The 20728-nt window shown below is 48.4% G+C and overlaps 1 protein-coding gene across 22 annotated transcripts in view; it reads right to left on the bottom strand.

The window, feature by feature from the left end:
* The window catches only part of PTPRS (protein tyrosine phosphatase receptor type S), a 166005-nt gene that overhangs the window by 53527 nt on the left and 91750 nt on the right, over positions 1 to 20728 (bottom strand). For 12 of the 22 annotated variants that reach the window (XM_075444333.1, XM_075444341.1, XM_075444338.1 and 9 more), the window contains exons 5-7: positions 18451 to 18639; positions 8691 to 8801; positions 6316 to 6327 (exon numbers count right to left, since the gene is read on the bottom strand). In XM_075444333.1, coding sequence (XP_075300448.1) covers positions 6316 to 6327; positions 8691 to 8801; positions 18451 to 18639 — 312 coding nt within the window. The remainder of the gene's footprint in view (positions 1 to 6315; positions 6328 to 8690; positions 8802 to 18450; positions 18640 to 20728) is intronic. The other 10 variants (XM_075444337.1, XM_075444340.1, XM_075444342.1 and 7 more) reach the window with 1 other exon arrangement.

Raw genomic sequence — 20728 nt, 5'->3', positions numbered from 1 at the left:
GCATGCATACACAGATGTGCATGCTCCATGTGCATGTGCAGCATCGCCCAGTATACACACACAAGCAGGCACACACAAACACACATTTTCAACAGCCACAAAACTCTCAGGAGCTTTTTTCAAACAAGGATACAGCTTGTTACTGATAGAACCAGATTTCAGAACTGGAGCTGGACATTTGTAATGCAAGTCAAATTACTCTAATGCAGAGAAGCCATTTCTGAGGCACAGGAAGACCTCTTAGGTGCAGTTAGTTATGAGTCTGTTTAATATCATCTGTTGGAGAAGTATTTCACACAGGCAAATCTGCATCCCAAATCCTGTTTAACATTAACTTTCATTAGAAACGGAACAGATCCATAACTTTTCACACCCTTGTAAAGCCAACTGGTTTTGTTGCTGCTCACAGAGGCAGAGAGGTTAACCCAGTTTGTGTTCTGTGAGTGGCATTTTCAGTGCATTATTCTTGCCAGTGAGAAGGTACCAATCAACACCACTAAGGTTCCCCACCACCACCGCTCAGTGAAAAAGAAAGCTGGGGTCCACAAGGCGAGAGATGTTTTTGAAAGGGACAGATTTACAGACCTGATCGGAAGAGACACTGGGAGATCCAGGGTTGACTTTTGCAACACCAGAATCCATCCTTAAAATGTGTTCCCAGGACGCTGCTAGTGAGAGAAATCTGAGGACCAACCAACCAGTTTGTGCTGAGGAAACCCACCGGTTCCACTTTTTAAGCCCCTTCCAGATTAGCTCAGGGAGAAAAATGTCGGGAGGAGGAGCGAGGTGGGGAAAGGAGAACGTACTAGACAAGAACCCGTCACTTCAAACCCCGATTCACATTAAACCAACTAAAAGATAAACATAATTTATATCTTAAAGAAGAAATTAATTGAAAAAAGGAAACAAAAGAAAGTGAAGTGACTGGTTGAAAGCACCAAACAAAACCAAATGGGATTAAACATTTTGACACTCAGCAAGCTGCTGCTCCAAATGAGGTGAGAAGGCGGACATTATTGGCCATTTTGGTGAGACAGGAGTCATTCCGTCTTGCTCCAAAATGAGGAGGGGGTAGGGGAAAGGGTGCCAAAATAATGTGCAGCCTCTACATTATTAGTGAAGCTTAGATTACACCTGTCCTCCCCTCCCAAAAGGTGGTCCGTCCCTGCCCCGGGCTGTCCGTGCAGCCGCCTCTGCCTCCTCCCTCTCCCATTCCAATTGCGAGTTCACTCTGCCGGGGCGAGACGCTGTTCGTTTGTATTTCCGACCTCCATCCCTCCAGAGGACGAGATACTTCCCTCCTCAGGCCCACCTCCTTCCTAATTTCCTTCATGGTAAATAAAAATAAATAAGATAATAGGTAGGTAAATAAAGAATGAGACCAAGGCTTCGATTTGGTCTGGAGGAAATCCATTACCTCCCCAATCATTGTTACTGTTCCACTTCAGAACCCACATCAGTCGAGCGACAGGCTGGCTGAACACCTCTGGTCTTTTGTACTTCTTTTTTTTTTTCTGTTGCTTTTTACAGGATTGAATATAAAATAATCTAAACCCCACTGTTTTTCAAGCAGCTCTGTAACATTAAACAGAGACGTTACTATTTTATTCTTGTTATTATAATTTGACAAGGTGTAATCTAATTTTTCCCCTAAAACAAAGAGAACAGCGATGCAAAAGGTGTAAGAGACACAGGCAGGCAGAGATTTCGAGATCAGTACAGCACAGTGTTCCTGCAAAGTGCCCTCTATAGAAAGATATACATATATATATACATATATAGACAGTTTTGATTTTTTTTTTTTTTGTTTGGGTTTTTTTTTTTTTGGGGGGGTGGCTTTTTGTATCCATTTCCATTTCCTGATACCCTTGAGAAATCCTTCTGCAGAAACACAGCAAAGTTGGTTGTTTGCTTGGTTTGGTTTTAAACTAGAATTTCAGAGCTGAGGACACCCCAAAGAGGGACCGGGCGCTCCCCCACCCAGGGCAGGGCTCGCACAACCCTGCACCGCTCTGCAGAACCCCCCCCACTCAACTGCAGCGCCGGGACACCGGCGCTACCGGGGCAGCTGGACCAACCGGCGGCGGTTCCACCTCCCTCCTTTCCCATTAAAGAATTTATCAACGCTGGTCTGAAAAGGTATTAAAATCCCTACATTTGAAAACATCAATGACTGCTTTGACCTTGTGGCTATTTGTTATTTCTACAGTGCAAGTGAAATTATTCCCTTCTAACCTCTAAATGGCATTGCAAGCAAAGAGCTTAGCAACTGTTCCACTCATCTACTGAGGGACGGGCTGCGCAACCAGCAGCTCTGGTTTGATGGTCAAATTACACGAGCCAAACTTCACCCAGGAGCTGGCAACAGGTTAAATTATTTGTTAAATTAGTCACATTTTAATAGATTTTGAAGCTTTATTTCCTGAGGTCCTAGGCACACTATTTCTGCGTTTTCTACGGTTTTTATTTTAATTGATTTCAACTAGCTTTGCGATTACGTGTTTAGCCCTGGCTTGTTTTCATCTTTGGTCTGTCAGTGAGTTGAGGTTTTCCAGAGAGCCTTGAAAAATATTTGAAATGTTCTCAGCAGGAACCGGGCTGCAGAACCTGACTCTGGGTGACTAAGCGCTGTACTCCCCTCCCACAGCAGAAGAGGCAAGGCCTAAGCAGGCACAGCGAGTGCGCTGTGCTGCTTTCAACACCTTCTGAACCATTTCAAACTCCCTGTGCTTGAGAACAGCAGAGCAACAAGAAGCTCGAGCGAAGGGGAAAAAGGATTATCCCCGCAGCACCACAACGGCTGCCTTTTGTAACTCCTGACAGGGCACCACTGTGCGAAATAGGGGAAAATTTTTAATTCTGGTAAATTCAACCATGGCAATTTGTCCTGTACCAACGGCAGCAGCTCTGCGTACTCCGGCGGCTGCTAACGCACAGCCCACACAGCTCTGCAGTGCACTGTTCGTTCTCCCTTTCCCTTTGTGATACGGAAGAGCACGCAGAGACACTCCGTCCTTACACACCGTGCTCCATCTCCAGCCAAGCAGCTGCTTATTTGGATCAAAACAGAGCAATCGAGGTGGAAGCGTGAAGCTTTCAAAATTAAGGAGCGCTACAAAGTGCTCCGTTTCAAGGGGGCAAACCAGCTGCGGCCACAGATCCTGGACAAGCGGGCATGTGCCCTCTCTAGGGCAAAGCCCGGACCCTGCACGTGTTGACTCGTGGATGCTTGGAGAAAAACACCATCCAGTATGAGTGATTCAACCTGGTTTTATCCACCGAAGTGGAGTAAGCATCTCAGCCCTTTGGGGCCAGATTCAAAGCCTCTTAAAAAGGCCAAAAATGTTTCCCTTCCATCCTAGCTGCCCGAAGGCCATGCAGCTCTCTGCGTGGGTGCCATACAGACATTCGCTTGCTGACAAGCTATGAGCACTGCCAGGCTCGCAAACCGGGCTCCGCTGTGCAGGGAGAGGCACAAAGCTCTCAGCCACCACCAGCGAGCCAGACATCTCTCAGCACACAGGACTGCGAATCTGTCCTTTCCTGCAGTCACCACAATATGAGAGTATTTGTGTCCCTAGGGGGTACAGAAAAGCATCCAGGGAGACTTCTGAAAGCCAGGTGAGTGTATAGCTCCCGTAAAAACCAGCATCCCCACCTTCAGGCACGCTGACTTGCCTGCTAGAACTGTGTCTTTCATTTCACTGACTACAGGTGCAACCGGCTCAGACCAGAAACCTCCACGCAGCCTAGGCTGGTGGCAGAATTCACCTCACCTACTTCTGCTCTGCTTTTGTGGGTCTCCATAAAGATAATTCTGCATTTGACCTTGGAAATTCCCTGTTAGCAGGCTCTTTGTCCTTGTGGACCACGGCATGATGTGATCTGTAATAATACACAAGGCAAACCCTTAACCAGTAATTTCAAGACCATGCCCGTAACCTCCAGCAAACCATACGAGCTCTTTTAGAGATATCAAGTCTCTATTTCCTCACCCAGTGTCACTCCAGCCTATTGTGACTACATTCAGTTTAGGTTTAGTTTACTGTTATTGATATTATTATTATTTTTATTGGCTCTTAAGGAAGAATTTAATCTTAAAACCTTCTCAGATCACATGAGATTCTAGCAGCAGCAGTGCAGTCTGAACATGTTAGAAATACTTTATAAAATATAAAATAAACAAATAAAAAAAATGGTGTATAAATCCCTTTTTAATTGCACCTAAACCCTGAAATTCAAACTCCTATTCATGAAGGAAAATCCTGTAATTAGTAGTGATTATCACCTTCTAGTCCTAGGCAGGAGGGAGGTGGGATGGGAACACCTCATTTCAAATACTATTCCTTCTCTCTTGCTTTTTTCAAATAGAACAAGACTTTGTTTCTTCTTCTTTTTTTTTTCTTTTCTTTAAATAGAGCACTGGGGCCGGGGGATGTCTTTTGGCTATCGTTGGCATCAAAGTTAGCAGAGCCACAGTTGGCCGCTTCAGAAAGACGTTCCCAACAGAGCAGCATTTCGGAGTGGTACCCTTGTATCTAAGGGGAGAGGGGGAGAGACTTGAAAGGGGGAGGGGAGAATACCAGCACTGAGGGTCCGAGCACTGAAATCTCAGCATTTTAAGAAAAAGAGAAGGACAGACAGAGAGAAAGAGAGAGATAGAGAAAGAGAGAGACAGATACTGTGTCAATACTGCACTGGATTTCTCAAAAATCACACAGCTTTAATACCTGTACACTAGGAAAGCCACTCCTTTGGTAAATTATTGAGTAGTGAGGACTGACGGGCAGAGGGAAATGCATAAACAGGGGAAGGAAGGGCATTCAATTCTGCACAGGGCAAAAGCACCAAGCACCAACGGTACAACTAACACACTGCAAAAACCCCACCTGTTTACTATCCCATGTGGCTCACCCACTCCGGATGCACACATGGGAGGCAACAGAAGCTTAATGGGGATAAACAGGGACTTGAGAAGAGGGAAAAGAGGCATTTTCAGCTAGGATGTAACTTGTCAGATTTCTTGTTGCTGCTTACAATAGCGATGCAGCTGCCAGCTGTGTCCCAGCAGCCTCTTTTGTGTCTACCACTGCTGCATTTCTCTTTCCACGCTCCTTTAGAAAGGAGGGCTCTACCTTCTGGGGACCTGGCTGGTTTTCAAGGGGCCTGTAGCCAGGCAACAACCGGCAGGGAAGCGAGAGGGTGAACGGGGAGCGGCAGAGCCACGGGATCCAGCTCCCCTTCCGCGGCAGGCGGCTGGCTGGCTGCCCGGCACTGCCGGCACTGCGAGGAGCAGGCGTCACCCTCCTGCCAGGGAACCTGCCCAGCTCTGCCGAGGAGACCAGGCACTGCCCGACGACGGGGCTCTCCGGGCACACGTGGGTGCTGACGGCAGGAAGCTTCCCGTCTCTGCCCGCCCTGGGCTGAAAGCAGATTAGGTCCCGTACGCAGTGTCGTGGGCATTAGCGGAGGGAAACGGCCAGTGACCAGTGAGCGAGTTCTGCATCGCCGGGGAAGCCCTTCGGGGCAGGGATCAGGGTTTTTCTTTGTGTGCAGGATGTGGAACAAGAGCCACACCTCCAAGAACTACGTAAGTAATAACGTGACCCAGGGTCTGCTCTACCTCTCGGAACGACACCCTGGCTTCTTACCATCTTTTCCACTTCCCAGATCCCTCCCTCCCCCCACAACAAAGGCTCGTCCCAAAGAGCAGGGCTTCCATGGACAGGCGTTAGAGCTGTGTGACTCCTTTCCTCCTGGAGGGATTGAGGAGTTCAGTTACCACCGGGTGGGCAGGAACACTGGCTTCTCACAATGCGTTTGGAATAAACTACAGCACAGCATAACCAATCAAAACAGAAACAGGAACTCAAGAGAAAGCAAAAAACCCAACAGAACCAAAATTTAGAAAGTAAGAGTAAATCCACTTCAAATAAACCAGAACTGTAAAAAAACCAAACTATACATATTTATATATAGAAAAAAATAATTCATAATTAATTTAAAAAGTGGCATGCAAAGAAGATTGTTACATTCTCCTATCATGCATCAGGCCCAATGTCCAAACGGCAAGGTAACCATGACGACAAAAAAGTGCAAGAACTCAGCAACATTACCAAAGGATGCATAGAGAGGCCCACAATGCAACTCAACTCATCTCTGCGAGACCCGGGAACGGGCGGGTCTCGCTCATCTTAAAGATTTCTTGCTTTTTCTCTTTTTTTTTTTTTTATTTTTTTATTTTTTTTTTATTTTTTCTCTTAAGAATGTAAAAATGTGGGTAAAGAAAGTAAAAAAGAAAAAAACCACACCAACCTTCTCGTAGCTCTGAGGGATGTTAAGGGGGTTTGATGCGGAACACAATGACATGAGGAGAAGAGAAAAATAGGGGAAACACAGAGAGAGTAAAAAAAGGCCTTCTCAAGGCTGTCAGCTGCAAATTGATTGTTTTTTTCTCTTAACCAAAATAAAAAGAAAGGAAAAAAAATGAAGATAGTAACGACCCTCTTTCCTGCCTTCCTAACTCTCCCCCTCCCATCCAGCTAGGAACCTTTTATTTAAGAACAACCGAGCTCTGTAAAGAGGTCAGACCGTGAGCAATCCTAAGTCCGAATCAGCACCCGACAGAGGTGCCAACCCCAGGAAGGAGTTCTCGCTTCTGTCAGTCCATCCGCTCTGCCGAGACGGGGGAGCGGAGCCTGGCCCGGGCGGAGGAGCCCCGCTACCCAGGAGCTCCCAGGCTGGCAAGCCGCTCCCCCAGCCCGGGCTCCCACCAGCCCCCACACCCGGCCCTGCTGCCACTAACTCCACAATGGGACTGAATAAGGAAAAAGAAATAATTAGAAGAAGAAAAGAAAAGCAAAACCAAACCAAAACATTTCCTTGCAATGTTAAAACTTACAACTCCTATCCCAGGTGTTCTATAGAGACAAGCATGTTATGGGAGAAACAAGTCAATCGGAAACACAAGAGTGTTCAAGACTCTTTTAAAACAAAAAACAGGAAGAAAAATGTGCATGAACTTTCCCTCCCACCAAAGCAAATCCATTTCAGAAACCTGTTACCTTTCCACGATATTAACACACAAACAAGGAATTCAACAGCATGAGAACCACCCAAACCGCGGGCCGAGCTGGCTTACACGGCGTGTTCCGCACGCTCTCGGCCGGCTAACGCCCGTTCGGCTGTCGGGCGGCCTCGGGCGCGCAGGGCTCGCTGGGGCAGGACGAGGGCTGTCCACCCGGAGCCGCCGCTGCTCCAGGTGCGGAGACAAGCAGCTCCGCGGCTACAGCCTTTGTCTCCCGGGTAGTTTCCGAGTGGCCAGAAAGGTGGAGGAAATTTGTAAGTAAAAGAATAATGAAAAATCCCCACTTTTTTTCCTGTTTCTTTTTTTTTTTTTTTTTACAAAGAACCCAAAACACTCCAGCTAAGCTGTCTGCGGAGGATTTAGCCCTGAATTGGTATTAGATCCAGATTTATGTTCTCAAAAGAAGAATTTTGGAGCCCAGGCGAGAGGGCAAATTTCAGATGCAATTTTCCAGCTGGCCACAAAAGGCTATTTAAAAATTTAGCTTGGAAACATTAAATTATTCAAAGCCTTCTCTCTATGTGCATGTGATTTAGTGAGCGTGAGACACGAGAGAGAGAAAGAGAGAGAGAAAGGAGTGCACACGGGAGCATGGCTCTGCGTCCGACTGCAGAGGTAACGTGAGTGTCGGTGGGAGGCGCTTCCTCTGCCGATGGGATGGAAATGGGAACACTTTGCTGGGATGTGACTTTGCTTTTTTCCTCCCAATGGTGTTTTTTCTTTTTTTAAAAAAAGCGAGAAGGACCAGCCCTGCTCTCTCATTACCAAAAGGGTTTTGCTGTGGAAAGATATTAAACCAAAGCTACACACAAAATATCACAGGTCAGAGAGATCAAAATCAGATGACAAAGCAAGCAGAAAGGCTATCGCCCCGCTGCGTGAGAACATCGAGGGGGCACCAGGCAGAAGCCAATCCCCCTGTCATCTGTTCCCCACGCTCCATGGGTGAAGGAATCTGTCAGCGCAGCGGAGATGTCTGCTGGCCTTCTCCAGCTTTCTGCGCGTCTGTGCCCACGGCCAGCGTTCATGGCCCAGGAACCAGTGACAAATTGCTGCTGGCAAGGGGAAAACCAGCTGGGACTTGGGGGAGAAGTGAGAATGCACCCTCCTGTTGCAATCTGGTGAGATCTGGGGGACAGAGAGCTCAGCGGAGGGGGCTGAGAGGGTCCTCCCCTCCTCTCACACCCACACCAGCAGAGCCGAAACCTTCCCACATCCAGAGAGCAGGGATCCTTCGGGAGAAAAGGGGACTGTGGCCTCTTTACAGCCCAAGCTGTCCATTCCCCTCTGGGCCCTGCAGGTCGGTGCTGGCAGATGCTCGGGCACGCTAGTTTGGGTCACGCTTGACTCCGCTGTGGGTGACACAGCCTCGCAGCGCTGCTCTGCAACTCCGGCGCGGTAGCTGGAGCCACCAGCATCGGTGAGGAACTCGGGGAGCCCCGGGACCCCCCTGCAAGCTCCGCAGCGCACTGCAGGGATCCAACCGACTGACAGCAGTGCTTCCCCTGCGCTCAGGGACTGGGCCGAACCGAAGAGCCGGGGCCAAAAGAAGGCCATGGGGAGGGAGGTATTTGCCAGGGTTGTGAGCCGACGCGCTCCCTACCTCTCACGTAAAGGTTAGCAGGGGAGGAGTAGCGCACTCCCGCACTGTTGCTGGCGACGCATTCGTACTTCCCCTGGTCCGTCTCCTCGCTGCTTTCAATCTGCAGGCCACCTGGGAGGAGAGAAGAAGACCGCAGCAAAGACAGGATCATCACCATTTTGTTTTGTTTTGAAGGGAGAGCAATAGTGTCAATGTTTTGCCTTCTCCTCCCCTTGGGCTAACACACACTGGGACACTCCCGGGGGTCTTGCGCTAGGAGCTCGGGAAGTACGGAGCCCTCTGCCGACATCGGCGAATGCCTGTGCTCAGCGTTACGGCTGGACGCACACACAACAGGGAGAGAAAATTTCACACCCCCTCCCTATACTCAGTGCTACTCTGCGTCCTGAAACGATCAGCCAAACTATCAACTTCTGTGGCTTCTGCAATGCAGACGTTCTGCACCAGAACTCCTGAGATCAGCTCTGATAACCCGTGTGGCTGTGATCCCCAGCCATCTATCAGGAGGCAGCCGGCTTTCCCCCGCTTGATGTGAAGCAGCGACCACCAAAGCGAAAGCCGTTGTCCCCCACTGCCTGGGACCCCCGGAGCATCTTTATCACTGCTGCCTTTGTGTTGTGCCTAAGTACCTGATTCACAGGAAGCCTGCAGGAGATAGAAGTCAGCGTGAAAAGCACCTTACTGACAGTGAATATTGCACGGGAAAACCTTGTGAATACTGCACTGGGACTACGAAGTTGCCTGTGTGGTTTACACCAACCAGGCCAAAAGGGTTAAGGTTTTTCTTAAACCCGTACACTGCTGCAGCCTGTACGACACACCCGGAGCCCACACCAACCACTCCTGTAAGCAAACATGCAGAGATATGCAGCGTGTAACTACAGGGAAGGAAATTGCCTCATTTACCTCAGAAGGCTTCATCCCTGCAAAATTCCAGTTAAAATACATACTACATAAATAATTCAACAGGCTATCAAATGTTTTATGCATTAGGAGTACATGATTATACTACAGATATGGACAGAGCTCACATGTGGTAAGACTCTTTAACTCCCATCTCTAGGAAAAAAATCTTAAATATGAAAACCAAACAATTCCAGCTCAGCGTAATATTATTGATAAAATCTTCAGTGAGAAAAGCGCAAATAGTATCAGTGTTGGTTGCAGACACAGCCTCTTCAGGAAGGAAAACCTGATGTGCTCACACGAGGAGGACACCGAGCTTGCGTTCCCCTGGCTGTGCATGGGTGAAAGGGTGCTGCAGGGGAAGGGGAGAGGCTGTGAGAGCACTTGTGACAGGGACGGGGTGTGACAGTGCGACTCCTGCCAGCATCCACTGAGGCTGGTAGCTCCCAAAGGCAGAACAGATAGAACTGAAAAAAAAAAAATAAATAAAAAATCCACCCAAGCCACTAAACCAAACTAAATTCATCTCAAAAGAACCTGCGGGTATTTCAGTATAACCGGAGTTAGAAACCAAACAGACCGAAGCTTCACGCTGAGACACCAGCTGAGCGCATTTCGTACTGGATTCCAGCTCGAGCAGGCTCCGTCACCTGGAAGCTCCACTTTGGTGGCGAGCTGGGCAGTGAGCTGCCCTAGAAATTTCTGTTAATTTGGACACAGCCGTGGGCTGCTTCCACTGGTTCCAGCCAAATTTTGTGTGCGGCTCACGAGCATCGCTTGTCTGAGCGCACACCAGGGGAGGTGAAGCCACACCGCAGAGCAGGAACAGAACCACGAACCGCAGGCAAGCAGCTGCGCCAGGGGAATACGGACTCGGCCCTTTCATCTCGACCACTGCAGCTTTGCTGCTGAATGCAACGGTGGAAATTATACCGTAGAGAGGTCAATGAGTTTTCAGCACTTGTCAGGAGCCAATAGACATGATGTGTGAAAAAGTAAATCTCACCTACAGCACCTCCCGTTGCTTTTACCAGCAGAGAATTCTGGAGTTTTAAATCTGCCAGTGCAGGTAAAACCAGAGCAGGGTCGCCCAAGGGGTGCACATCCAATTCCTGCTGACTTTCACTGATAGCTTGAGGTCTAGCATCTTTTTGTCTCCATTAAAGAGACAGTACAGAAGCTTCTTACCACAGGTATCTTTCCCAGAAAAACCTAAGGGTAGGAGAGTGGGGAGGCAGGGGAAAGAAGGCTCTGAAGCCGAACTAATGAGTACGCTGAGATGCTAAGTGCTGCACAACTGACTGAGCGAAGGATTCGAAAACTTTCACCACCATCAATGGCTCGGGAGCACTTTGCACCAATCAAGAGAAGGTCCTAACTATTTACCAAGCTCTGATAGCATTTAATGCTTAAGATAAACTTCAGTCCTTCAGAGTCCTGGAGAGATTAGCTCTTAAAACTCTGCCATAAATCTGAGGCAGCACAGCCTGAGACGTTATTAGAACAGTATCAGTATTACCAAGTGCACCCAGCAAACAAAAAAGGACATTGTAACCATATATAAAATAAAGACAGATATAAAAAAAAAATATCCAGAGGTGAAGCAGGACAAGAAAACATAACAACAACAACAACACAAAGATTCTGTATTGAGCACAGGTCAATGAAACAGGAACTGAGTGGAGAGCAGTGTTTGGAGAGTGGGTGAGTGAGTGAGCTGGGGGTGTCTTACCTCGGATCGGTGTACCTTCTGCAAAGAAAACAAAGAAAGTAAGTGAAAAGACTGCAAAACCCCAAACACTTGGACTGCCCGTGGGAAAAGGACCTGAGTCAAGGAAGACAGTTCCCAGTAGGAAACTTCCTGCTCTACCTCATCTTCAATTACAGGGACAGACTGAGGAGGGCCTGGGGTACTGAAGGCGGGGATGCCTCTTCAAAGCATTCCAATTCAGCTGGCTGCTACAGAGCCTCCACTGCGCTTGGCTTGAAAAGTCTTAGGGCTGGTTCCGTTTCGTTGCTAAGAATGCAAAGAAAGTCTTCCAGCTCTCTGCTAACATTACTGTTTGCTACTTGCAGAACGTATGATGAGCCTGCATTTATCTCGATCCCTCCTAGGGAAAAGGGTTGGCGTTACAGCCACGTTAGCCCAGACAGGGAAAGGGACATCCAGGTACCCTGCATCACGTTAAGAGTTGCAGGTTTGGTCCCATCTTTGCTAGCAAATTCCCAGCTCCAAACTTTAGTTATTGGCAAAGATGTGGGAGGAATTCAGTGCATGTCCTCATCAGGACCTCCAGTTCTCCTTCAGTGGCTCCACACAGAGACTGGAGCCAGGCGCTCTGTACTACAGAAGGCCACGCTACTGCACAAGCGAAAGGGCTGCCTCACGCAACTGCTCTGGAAGCCTCCCTAACGCCAGTGCAGGAGGGGGTTGTACGGAGAGAGGAGTCCTGCTACACCTGCCTGTTGACTGCGTCTCTCTTGGGTTCTTTTTATTCAACCCCCCTGCACTTGTGTCTCAGTGCTTAACGCAAGTCTTCTGCCTAGGCAGGTCTCAGAGATGAGAGGAAGCCACACGGCGGCTGGTGAACCATGCCACAGCCAATGCTAAAATCACCGCCCCCCTGTTTGACCTCCTGAGGTTGCAACCATCTTCCTTGGAAAACACGGCAGGTCCTTTTGCTCACAGCGGCATTCAAACTCGTCACACAGCTTATCAAAGAAGGGGTTTTAGCTGGTTGGTTTTTACCCCAATCCTGAGAACAGGGCAGATTCCGCAATTACAAGTATTGCCTCTTACTAGGGAGAAATGCAAGAGCTTCTCTGCAATGGTGACAACGCCATCATTCTGCAGCACCTCCCAGCCAGGGCTTGTACAGCACATTACATGACAAATACCAGCCTTGCACTCTCTCCTCTCCCCCAGCGAGGTACAGCAGCATTATTACCCCCACTTTACAGATGGGGAAACTGAGGTAGAGGTGAAGGAGCTTGCCCAAGGTCACAGAGGGAAGATTGTGGCAGAGGCAAGAACAGGAGTCAAAGCCTCCCGTGGGCCAATCTTCTGCCTTAGCCACCAGAAAACCCTTCCCTCCTGTCCTTCAGCCCTGCTCATCCTTCTTGTGCTGCGGTTCAATCCTCCATTTTCAGGATAGAAGGTAAAAATATATAGATACTGATTACAGTTCACCTTTATTTTTCAAAGGAGATGAGGGAAGAGAGGTATTATAGTGTTAGGATATTAGATTCTAGTTACACTCAGCTTCTAGTTAAGAGGTTAGGTTATTTGCTAGAGAGAAGTTAGCATCTAGTTAGGGTTAGGAACTAGTTAAGGTTAATAAAGCAGGCTGGTTAGCTATCAGGACAAAGGTTGGAGAGGCAGTGCTTGAAAGAGAAAGAGGTGGGGGGAGCGTGTACTTGGGCAGATCTCCACACAGGAGACGGCAGGGAGGTTTTAAGAAGCGAGCGAGAGAGACAGAGCAGCAAAGGGTGACAGTTCAGTTCAGTGGAAATACAAACAGCCTCGGATACATCCTTCTGTCTCAAAACTGGAGTGAAAATCTGCCATCTGTGGTGCAAATCTGGAACAAGGCTCATGGGAAGAGGGTAGAGGAGGGGAAGAGATCCCCACACCACCCACCACTATGAAGCTTCTTTGGCCTTGGCTAAGCCTGGCAATTTCCTGCAAAGGTTCACGCTAATTGGCAGGAGAAAGACACTGGAAGTTAGAGCTATGTTAGCATAGATACAACAGCAGCCGTTACCTTCTCGTGTCATTGCAGGTCAGTTATTCCCTGCTCCCTCTAAACATCAGCGTTGTCCCTGGAAATAGGCTGTCAGCAGCTCTTGGAGACAGACTGTCGTGGAGACAGCGCTCTTGGAGAGCAAGCAATGCCACCCTGGTCTTTCCAGTTCTAACTCCGGCACACGGGACACAGAGGTGAGGAGCAACACATGTTTTGCAAGATGCCCCACATCAGGGATGGAGGGGACAGAATTTGAATCAAAATGAGATCAAGTAACTTGCTAGGAAAGAACAGCCGCTGGAATGGCGGCAGAGACACAGATGGTAGATTTTCACTACTGGAGTTTCACATCTAACCAGCTTTACATTCAATCCAGGGGCAGCAGGATGGTGCTAGAATAGGATCTGAAATAGATGAGTAATTCTGAAGAACTCTGACAGGTCCTGTAAGATTTGATCAGGAGTTTGGGGGAGGCACCTGTGTTCAATAGCTGCCTTCCCTGGTGTCCTAACACGAGCAAAAGGCATGAGACTAATCACTGTCCAGGGCAGAATAAGGGCACCAGCTTTGCAGGAAAACTAATGGAGACAAAACTCACGCTGGATGCTGACTTGTCGAAAGAAAAGCTGGGTTTGAGATGCCACATGCAAGCTATTCACATGGCCTTCCACAGCCTCCCAGGATCTGGAGATCTGCCTATCTAGGGCAAATTTTGAGGCTGCATGAGCCCAGATGGCCAGTCTAGTGTTTAGCAGCAAAGGCAAAAGGCAGCTTAAAGGACGTGTCTCTGGATTACAAAGGTCCAAGCTGGTGCCAGGCAGCACCCCACGTGCAGGTGTCCCCCTCTGCTGCAGGGGATGGGATCCGCTCGGCCATCCTCCCTTCCTCTGGCTTCCCACACACCAAGCTGCCTCCGGATTCTCCAAGCCTTGAGAACAGGGAGAGGAGGACAGTCACCATTGCCATGGTAATGACAGAAAACACATCCCCACCTTCTGTCGGGCCACGTGTGAGAACATGTGTGCGCTGTGCTCCGCTCCCGAGGGCCGGAGAGCGCTGTCTATTCTAAACAAGTAAGCAATCACCAAGGGTCTTCTGCAATTTTAAAACGCCGGATCCTGGCTGACAGCTGCAATTGCTACATCTCTAATAACAAAAGGGGACTTGGCACACGGAGGGAATGTGACGTGAGTTCTGCAGACAGGCTCCGGGCTTCTCGAGGGACAGAGATGATCGGGAGGGGGGGGCTTTTTCTTTGCTCAACCCTTTCCTATAGCCAGTGACCTGTGATTTACAGCTTCCATTTGAAAATGCAGCACCCTCACCTATCCCTTCTGAAAATGCCAATAACCCTGTTAGATGTGAAACTCCAAGACCTCCTGCAGGTGTGAACACAATTATCACAGTTCCAGGGTACAAGCTATGGTGTAATTGGGGAATTCCAGGACAACTGTTGCTAAGTTACAAAAAAAGTCTATCCAATGTTAGGAGGTTCATATTTAGCTGTTATCTCTTCATACAGATATATTAATTAGGATGATTATTATTCTTATTGTAGCCTGCAATACCCCTGCAGAAATTCATTAAGAGGGCAGAATATCCCTACTGAAAGAGTTAGTAGAAGAAATGCACAGCATGCCTCTCAAGAAGCTGTTACAAAGGAATTAGTTTAAAGGGCAAGGGTTACAAATCTGGACGTTAGCAGGTTTGGGGTTTTTGGTTTGATTTTTGGTTTTAATTGAGCAAACTTACCAAAGGTCTCTGAATGTTAAAAAAAGTGAAAAAAAAAAAAAAAAAAGAAAAGAAGTTTGTTACAGCCAGTTATCGAGCAACAGAAGACAACACACAAGACACAAAAGGTTTCAGTGTTTCCGTGACGTGTGAAGGCGGCTGCAGGCTGCCTCCCGCCATCCCCCCTCGGCGGCACGGCTGGGCAAGGGACACTGCCTTCTCTTTAAATGTCCCCAGACCGCTTGCATCGGGGCTAAGCAGAAATATCTGCTTCTCTTCCACCACCACGACCACTTAAACTCTCAGGCAGCCTGGGTCTCTAAGGCTGAGATGTTCATGTACGTCGAAGGGAAGCTGGAGCCTAGACAGAGGCTCTTCCTGTTCTCCTCTGACTGACAATTCAGCTTCTGACTCAGTCAAAACCCCCAAGCATTAGAAGATTTCCACTTGCTTGGAAGGTTTATCTGGAGATGGAAAGGAGAAGAAGAGATACTGGATAGAGAAAATCCTCTGGTTAATGACGTATCACCTGTTTCTCAATTATACTGAAGACCCATAAAATAATGGGTTCCCGGGATGATGCGAATATAATGACCATGGTCTCAGAGGTCCATTTATACTGCCAGTGAAACATTCAGGTTTTTTAATATAAATGAGAACCAAATCTGGACACAGCTACTCAATTTTGCAGAGTTCTGTGTATGACATTTCACTTGTACCTTCTAATGAGCTAATTTGCATGTTTGCCACTAACTAATATATTGATATAAATTCAGTTCGTAACACCCTCTGTAATAAAGGAGCACGGCTGCTATCCCATCGACTGATTTCCGAGGCAGAAGGTGGGTGCCTGCCCTGTCCCGCTGCGCTCTCCCTGCCCCTGTCCCTGCCTCTACCAGGGAGCAACGCCACAGCCGAGTCTTCAGGGACAGCCCGGGCGCTGGCTCCCGCACCAAGGCTGTCAGCACACAGCGCAGCGATGAAGCTGGATTTAGTACCAGGGTCACCCCTCCTCCCCGCACTCCTGACTCTCTGAGGGCTCATCAAACCCCCGTTAGTCGGGTCTAATTGTTAATCCCCAAGCAGCTGGGCTGGAGTCACACTGATGACCTGTGGGTGAAAGACACTGAAGCTCATTAGCAGTGTCCTGAAGCATCCAGTGCCCTGTCGTGTGCTACTGGCACAGTTCTGGCAGCAAAGTTTGCTTTCTGGAAAGATAAGTGTATTAAATTAAGTTCCGACTTTAGCAGCACTCGCACCACCAGCGCTCAAACAGGCATCGCCTCGCACATCACGCTCAGGTTACACACACACACTGGAATCTGCTCTGCCTTCGTCCTAAACCAACTCCTTTCCACTGACCAAAACACTAACCGAGTACAGGTGACCCCACTGTTAATATGCTCTGCGCTTTCACAGGCCTTTGCATGGCAGAACACGCAAGTTTTGAAAGGCCATAAAAGTAGACGAAATGGGAGAACTCTGAAGTCCTGACTGTCCAGGGATCTGGACTCCCTTTCACACAAGCAACAGGATTCTGCCCCTAAGGACTACAGGGACGCTTCAGGGTTTCACCAGTTCACTAATTGAAAACAGCTGTAAACGAGATTAAATCTCAGCAGGTACCTTCTGATTTATCAGAAAGGCCAAGGGTTCACTCTGAGGCTAATCAATTCACTGGAATAAAAACGCAGCACTCCGGTGGCTTTAAGGAAAACACCAGATCAAACCCAGTTAAAGGGTATAAAGGCATCCTAGCAAGATGATAAATGTATTAAAAATAATCTGCCTGTGCATTACTCACACTTCAGATCACGGTCACAGAGCATGATATAATTCTAGTTTACCTCTCATTATTTATGCTGAGTGATTTTTTTCATTTGCATTTGCCTCAGCTGTTACGATAAAACAGGGAGGTCAATCTCATCTGTGTTGGTGGGATTCAACAATCCATTCTAATTCAGCAGAGCAGTGTCTGCTTCACTGCATAAGGATGCGTTTCTGCAGGTGTACAAAAGCTACACGGAACTGGAACTACACCGACTCTTTCCCACTGGTGGCCACAGGACTGAAAATCTTTAGACAGAACCTTTGCCAAACCGGGCAAAGACAAGGCAGGCGGTGACGTCCTCTGATGTTCAGACCCAGCATTACAGCAGTCACAGCCCATCTCCTCCGAGCCAGCAGGCCTGGGCAGAGCAGTTGGCTGTCGCTGGAGCGGCCGACTTTCCCTTTGCCTACAACAACGCCAATCTTCAGTCAAAAAAGACTCTTGAACATGCTCCATCTCTCTCGGCCAAAGGAATGTTCCGAGTAGCTGAAGTGACGCTAGTGCTTGCTAGGTCCCACCACCCAGACACGTCTCCTCTAGGCTGGGTCAAAGCAGTCAGTCCAAGCAGGATTTGAAAAGGATTATTTCTCGGGTTAGTTTTTGTCAAAAGGTAAAACGTCCAAGGGTTGTTTCGTATTTGCAGCTATCAGAGAGAAATTAGGGTTTAAGCTGAGAAACGGAACTGCTTTATCAGTAGTATTCAAAAATCAATATACCTGTGCCCTCCCTGCACGCACACACACTCACACAGTGAACTGGCAGATTTAGCAAGTATAAAAACAGCTCCTGAAATGTGAATATTAAGAGATGTCACATTGACACACACACAAAACAACAAACATAAAACAAACAAAAGAGACAGATGGACAAGCAGATGGGGAAAGACGGAGAACTGACAAGAGCCACGGAGCTGGGGTACATCTGTTCATGGAGATCCACTCCATGGGCAGTGCCACTGAGTGCCAAGGGCTCACTCCAGAACGCTCACAACTGCTCTCCAGCGACGACTGCAGGGACTCGATGCTGGAAAGATCCTGCAAGAGCTGTTCTTCAACACCAGCTTTGAGAGACTCAATTTACACCAAGAGGATGACGTTTTGACAGTCAGAGGCTGCCTGAGCTGTGGACCCTGTACCAGATGCATGTGATCTAAAATGCTGTGTTTGCTGTAGAGGTTTTCTTTCTCCCTTACCCAGTTCTTGGTCTGAGGAAGAAACCCTCAGCTCCCATCCAGTCCCCAGTTCCCCCTGAGCTGGAAGAGCACCTTTTTCCAGTGAACTAGTTACAGCGTCTCCTGGATGGGAACCAGCTTCCCTGCTGTGACTCCCCTTACGTCAGCTAGGCAGTAGGGAAGGCCAGGAGAAAATACTCCAACCACTTCCTGATAAAGAACGCGAGTCCCAAAACCAAAGAAAAGCTAATGTCCCAATCCACACCAGTGGTGCCCGTGTCTATCAGCCCTCTCTTCTGTGTCAGAAACCTCTGAGCAGTCTCTTCATGTCTCTACCTTGGTCTCAATTCCTCCAGTCCCCCCCAGAGACCTTACCTGATCTCAGCTGCTTTATTCTCCCATTGCTCGCGCTGGGGTCGACAGGCAGGAAATCCTTAAACCAAGTGATCTCCGGGTCTGGGTTCCCACTGGCCGCACAGAGCATCGTGGCTGTTCGAGTCCGCTCCACCACTTTCAGCTGGGGCCCCATATCGATGTTTGGGAAGCCGGGAGGTAACTGGTCCTCTGGTGGCAGAGAACAAAGGAAGAGCGGTCAAACACGCGCTAGGGACCGGGGCAGCTGAAGGAGCTGCTGCCCAGAACTCTGTGCAATGTAATTTAAAACAAGCCTCCAATAAATGGTCCACAGATGGTTTGTGAAAACACATTATACAGTAAAATTTACCAGCTTGTCCATGGTGTGTGACTATTCAAACGTCCCGCAAGAAGGTTCTAAATTTAAATGCAATCTATTGAAGCCCTTTGGGGCATGGAATAGTAATTTTGAAGTGTCTCCAGGTACTGCACTGCATCCCTCTGTCAGGTAAGTGACTCGCACTTACTGGTTTCTCCAGCAGAAGCTGCACACACACGGCAAAGATCCCCGCACTGCAGAGTACATCTATACAGTCACATTTAAAAGGAATGATTCGTCTTCCCCCTCCAAACCCCACTACGAAACAAACTGCACAAGAGAAATAATGAAAGCGACTACGTGAAAAGGCCTGTCAAAGACGCAGCGGAAACTAGGAGAAAAAGGAGAGGAAAATCTCATCCAGCTGTAGCTACCAGAGGGGACACACATAACAGCAATAAGCCAAGTGCTGTCAGATAGGGTGTGATTTCTAGATTTATTAATTCAGTGCTGTTGCCCTAGAAGAGGGACGTGGCACCAGCACCTCGAAGACAGGCTCAGCTGAGCTGCCTGCTTCCTCTCAGTCTTGCCTTTGCCTTCACTAATGAGGGTGAGGAGGGCAATCCTAACCGACGCTGACTAATTTGTGATAACTAATACAAAACCCCAGTGCTTCCCCCATAATCTTTGTCACGACCTCCTAACTCCTGTGGAAGAGAGCTGTCTTATGCAGAGTGATACCGCTCAGGAACACGCCATTTTTTTCCCCCAAAAAATCAGTCTGGGGGAGCGCAGCTTGAAAGGAGGATGCAGGCAGCAGGGTGAGACTTTACAGGGACTCTCCATCATTTCAAATGAGGCGTGTTGAGGAATCACAGCCTTGGCAATCTATGGCATTGAACCCATCCCAAAAGCAAGTGAGCGAAACAGAAGGGAAATAACACCGGGGGGATTTAAAAAAGGTGGGATTTTTAAAAAAGCAACATACATCACAGTCAGTCCCCCACTGAAACCAACGGAGCTCTCACAGCGGCAGCAGAGATGGGCTGGAAACCCTTGCCTTGGTTGGGAAGCAGCCCTGCCAACTGCACACACCAGAGCTCATTTCCTGCTGCTGGCACACCGCCTATCAGAAGCAACGGAGCCAAACTGCGTACGGCCGAACCTAGAGCTGGTGGAACAAGAGAGAAACCCGGTGGCCTTGCCACGGTGGGTGTCTTTTCCTGTAAGAGCAAAGCAGGCTCGTCAGATCCCACTACTGCTCCCTACGAGCTCCAAACACGCACGATTTGGGTAAGAGCTACTCCACACCGCTGTGCCGCACGCTCAAGTTCTAAAAACCTACGAAATCACGAAGGCAGAGCTACAGGTCTGTGTGGTGCTCCGACACCCAGGGCCAAGAAACTCTTGTCTAATACTGTTCTTAGCAGCGCGCAGCTACCACAGAGAAGAAAAGGGTTTAAATGCCTCAATTGTGTGTTTAAAAATGTGCATTGTTTCCTTCCTCTGACCATTGTTGGGAGTTATAAAGGCTTGATTGTGACTCACTGGGGAGCAAAATGTATTAACCATACCTCTCCTCACACATCAAAGGAATCTAACCACAAACAAAAACACGTACCATTTTATAACTGGTGAAGTAAAACAGACCTCCTAGTACGGACAAACTTACAGCTGTATAAAGATGCAGTCATTTCGGTGCACCTGAAGGACCCCTAAACCAGGATACTGCACTCTAATTAAAACATAAATATCTTGAACTAGGGCCTGAACCAAACCTTTCAGCTCTCAGTTCACCAGGCCGTGCTCGGGCATCGCAGGAGTCTCCGAACAGTGTGTGCTCTCGCAGATCATGTTGTGCTGCAACACCCTCGCCCCCCCAGGAGTGAGCTCAGGCCCTGGGAATTGCTTTGCCTTTGCACAGCTTTCAGCCAGGCTTTTAACGTCCGCGCCTCCCCGCTGCTCTTTAACCAGGCGGTG

This window comes from Opisthocomus hoazin, chromosome 27 (assembly GCF_030867145.1).
Source record: "Opisthocomus hoazin isolate bOpiHoa1 chromosome 27, bOpiHoa1.hap1, whole genome shotgun sequence".
Taxonomy (NCBI): Eukaryota; Metazoa; Chordata; class Aves; order Opisthocomiformes; family Opisthocomidae; genus Opisthocomus; species Opisthocomus hoazin.
Note: the sequence above shows the minus strand (reverse complement) of the source record. Positions and strands in the feature narration are given on the sequence as shown.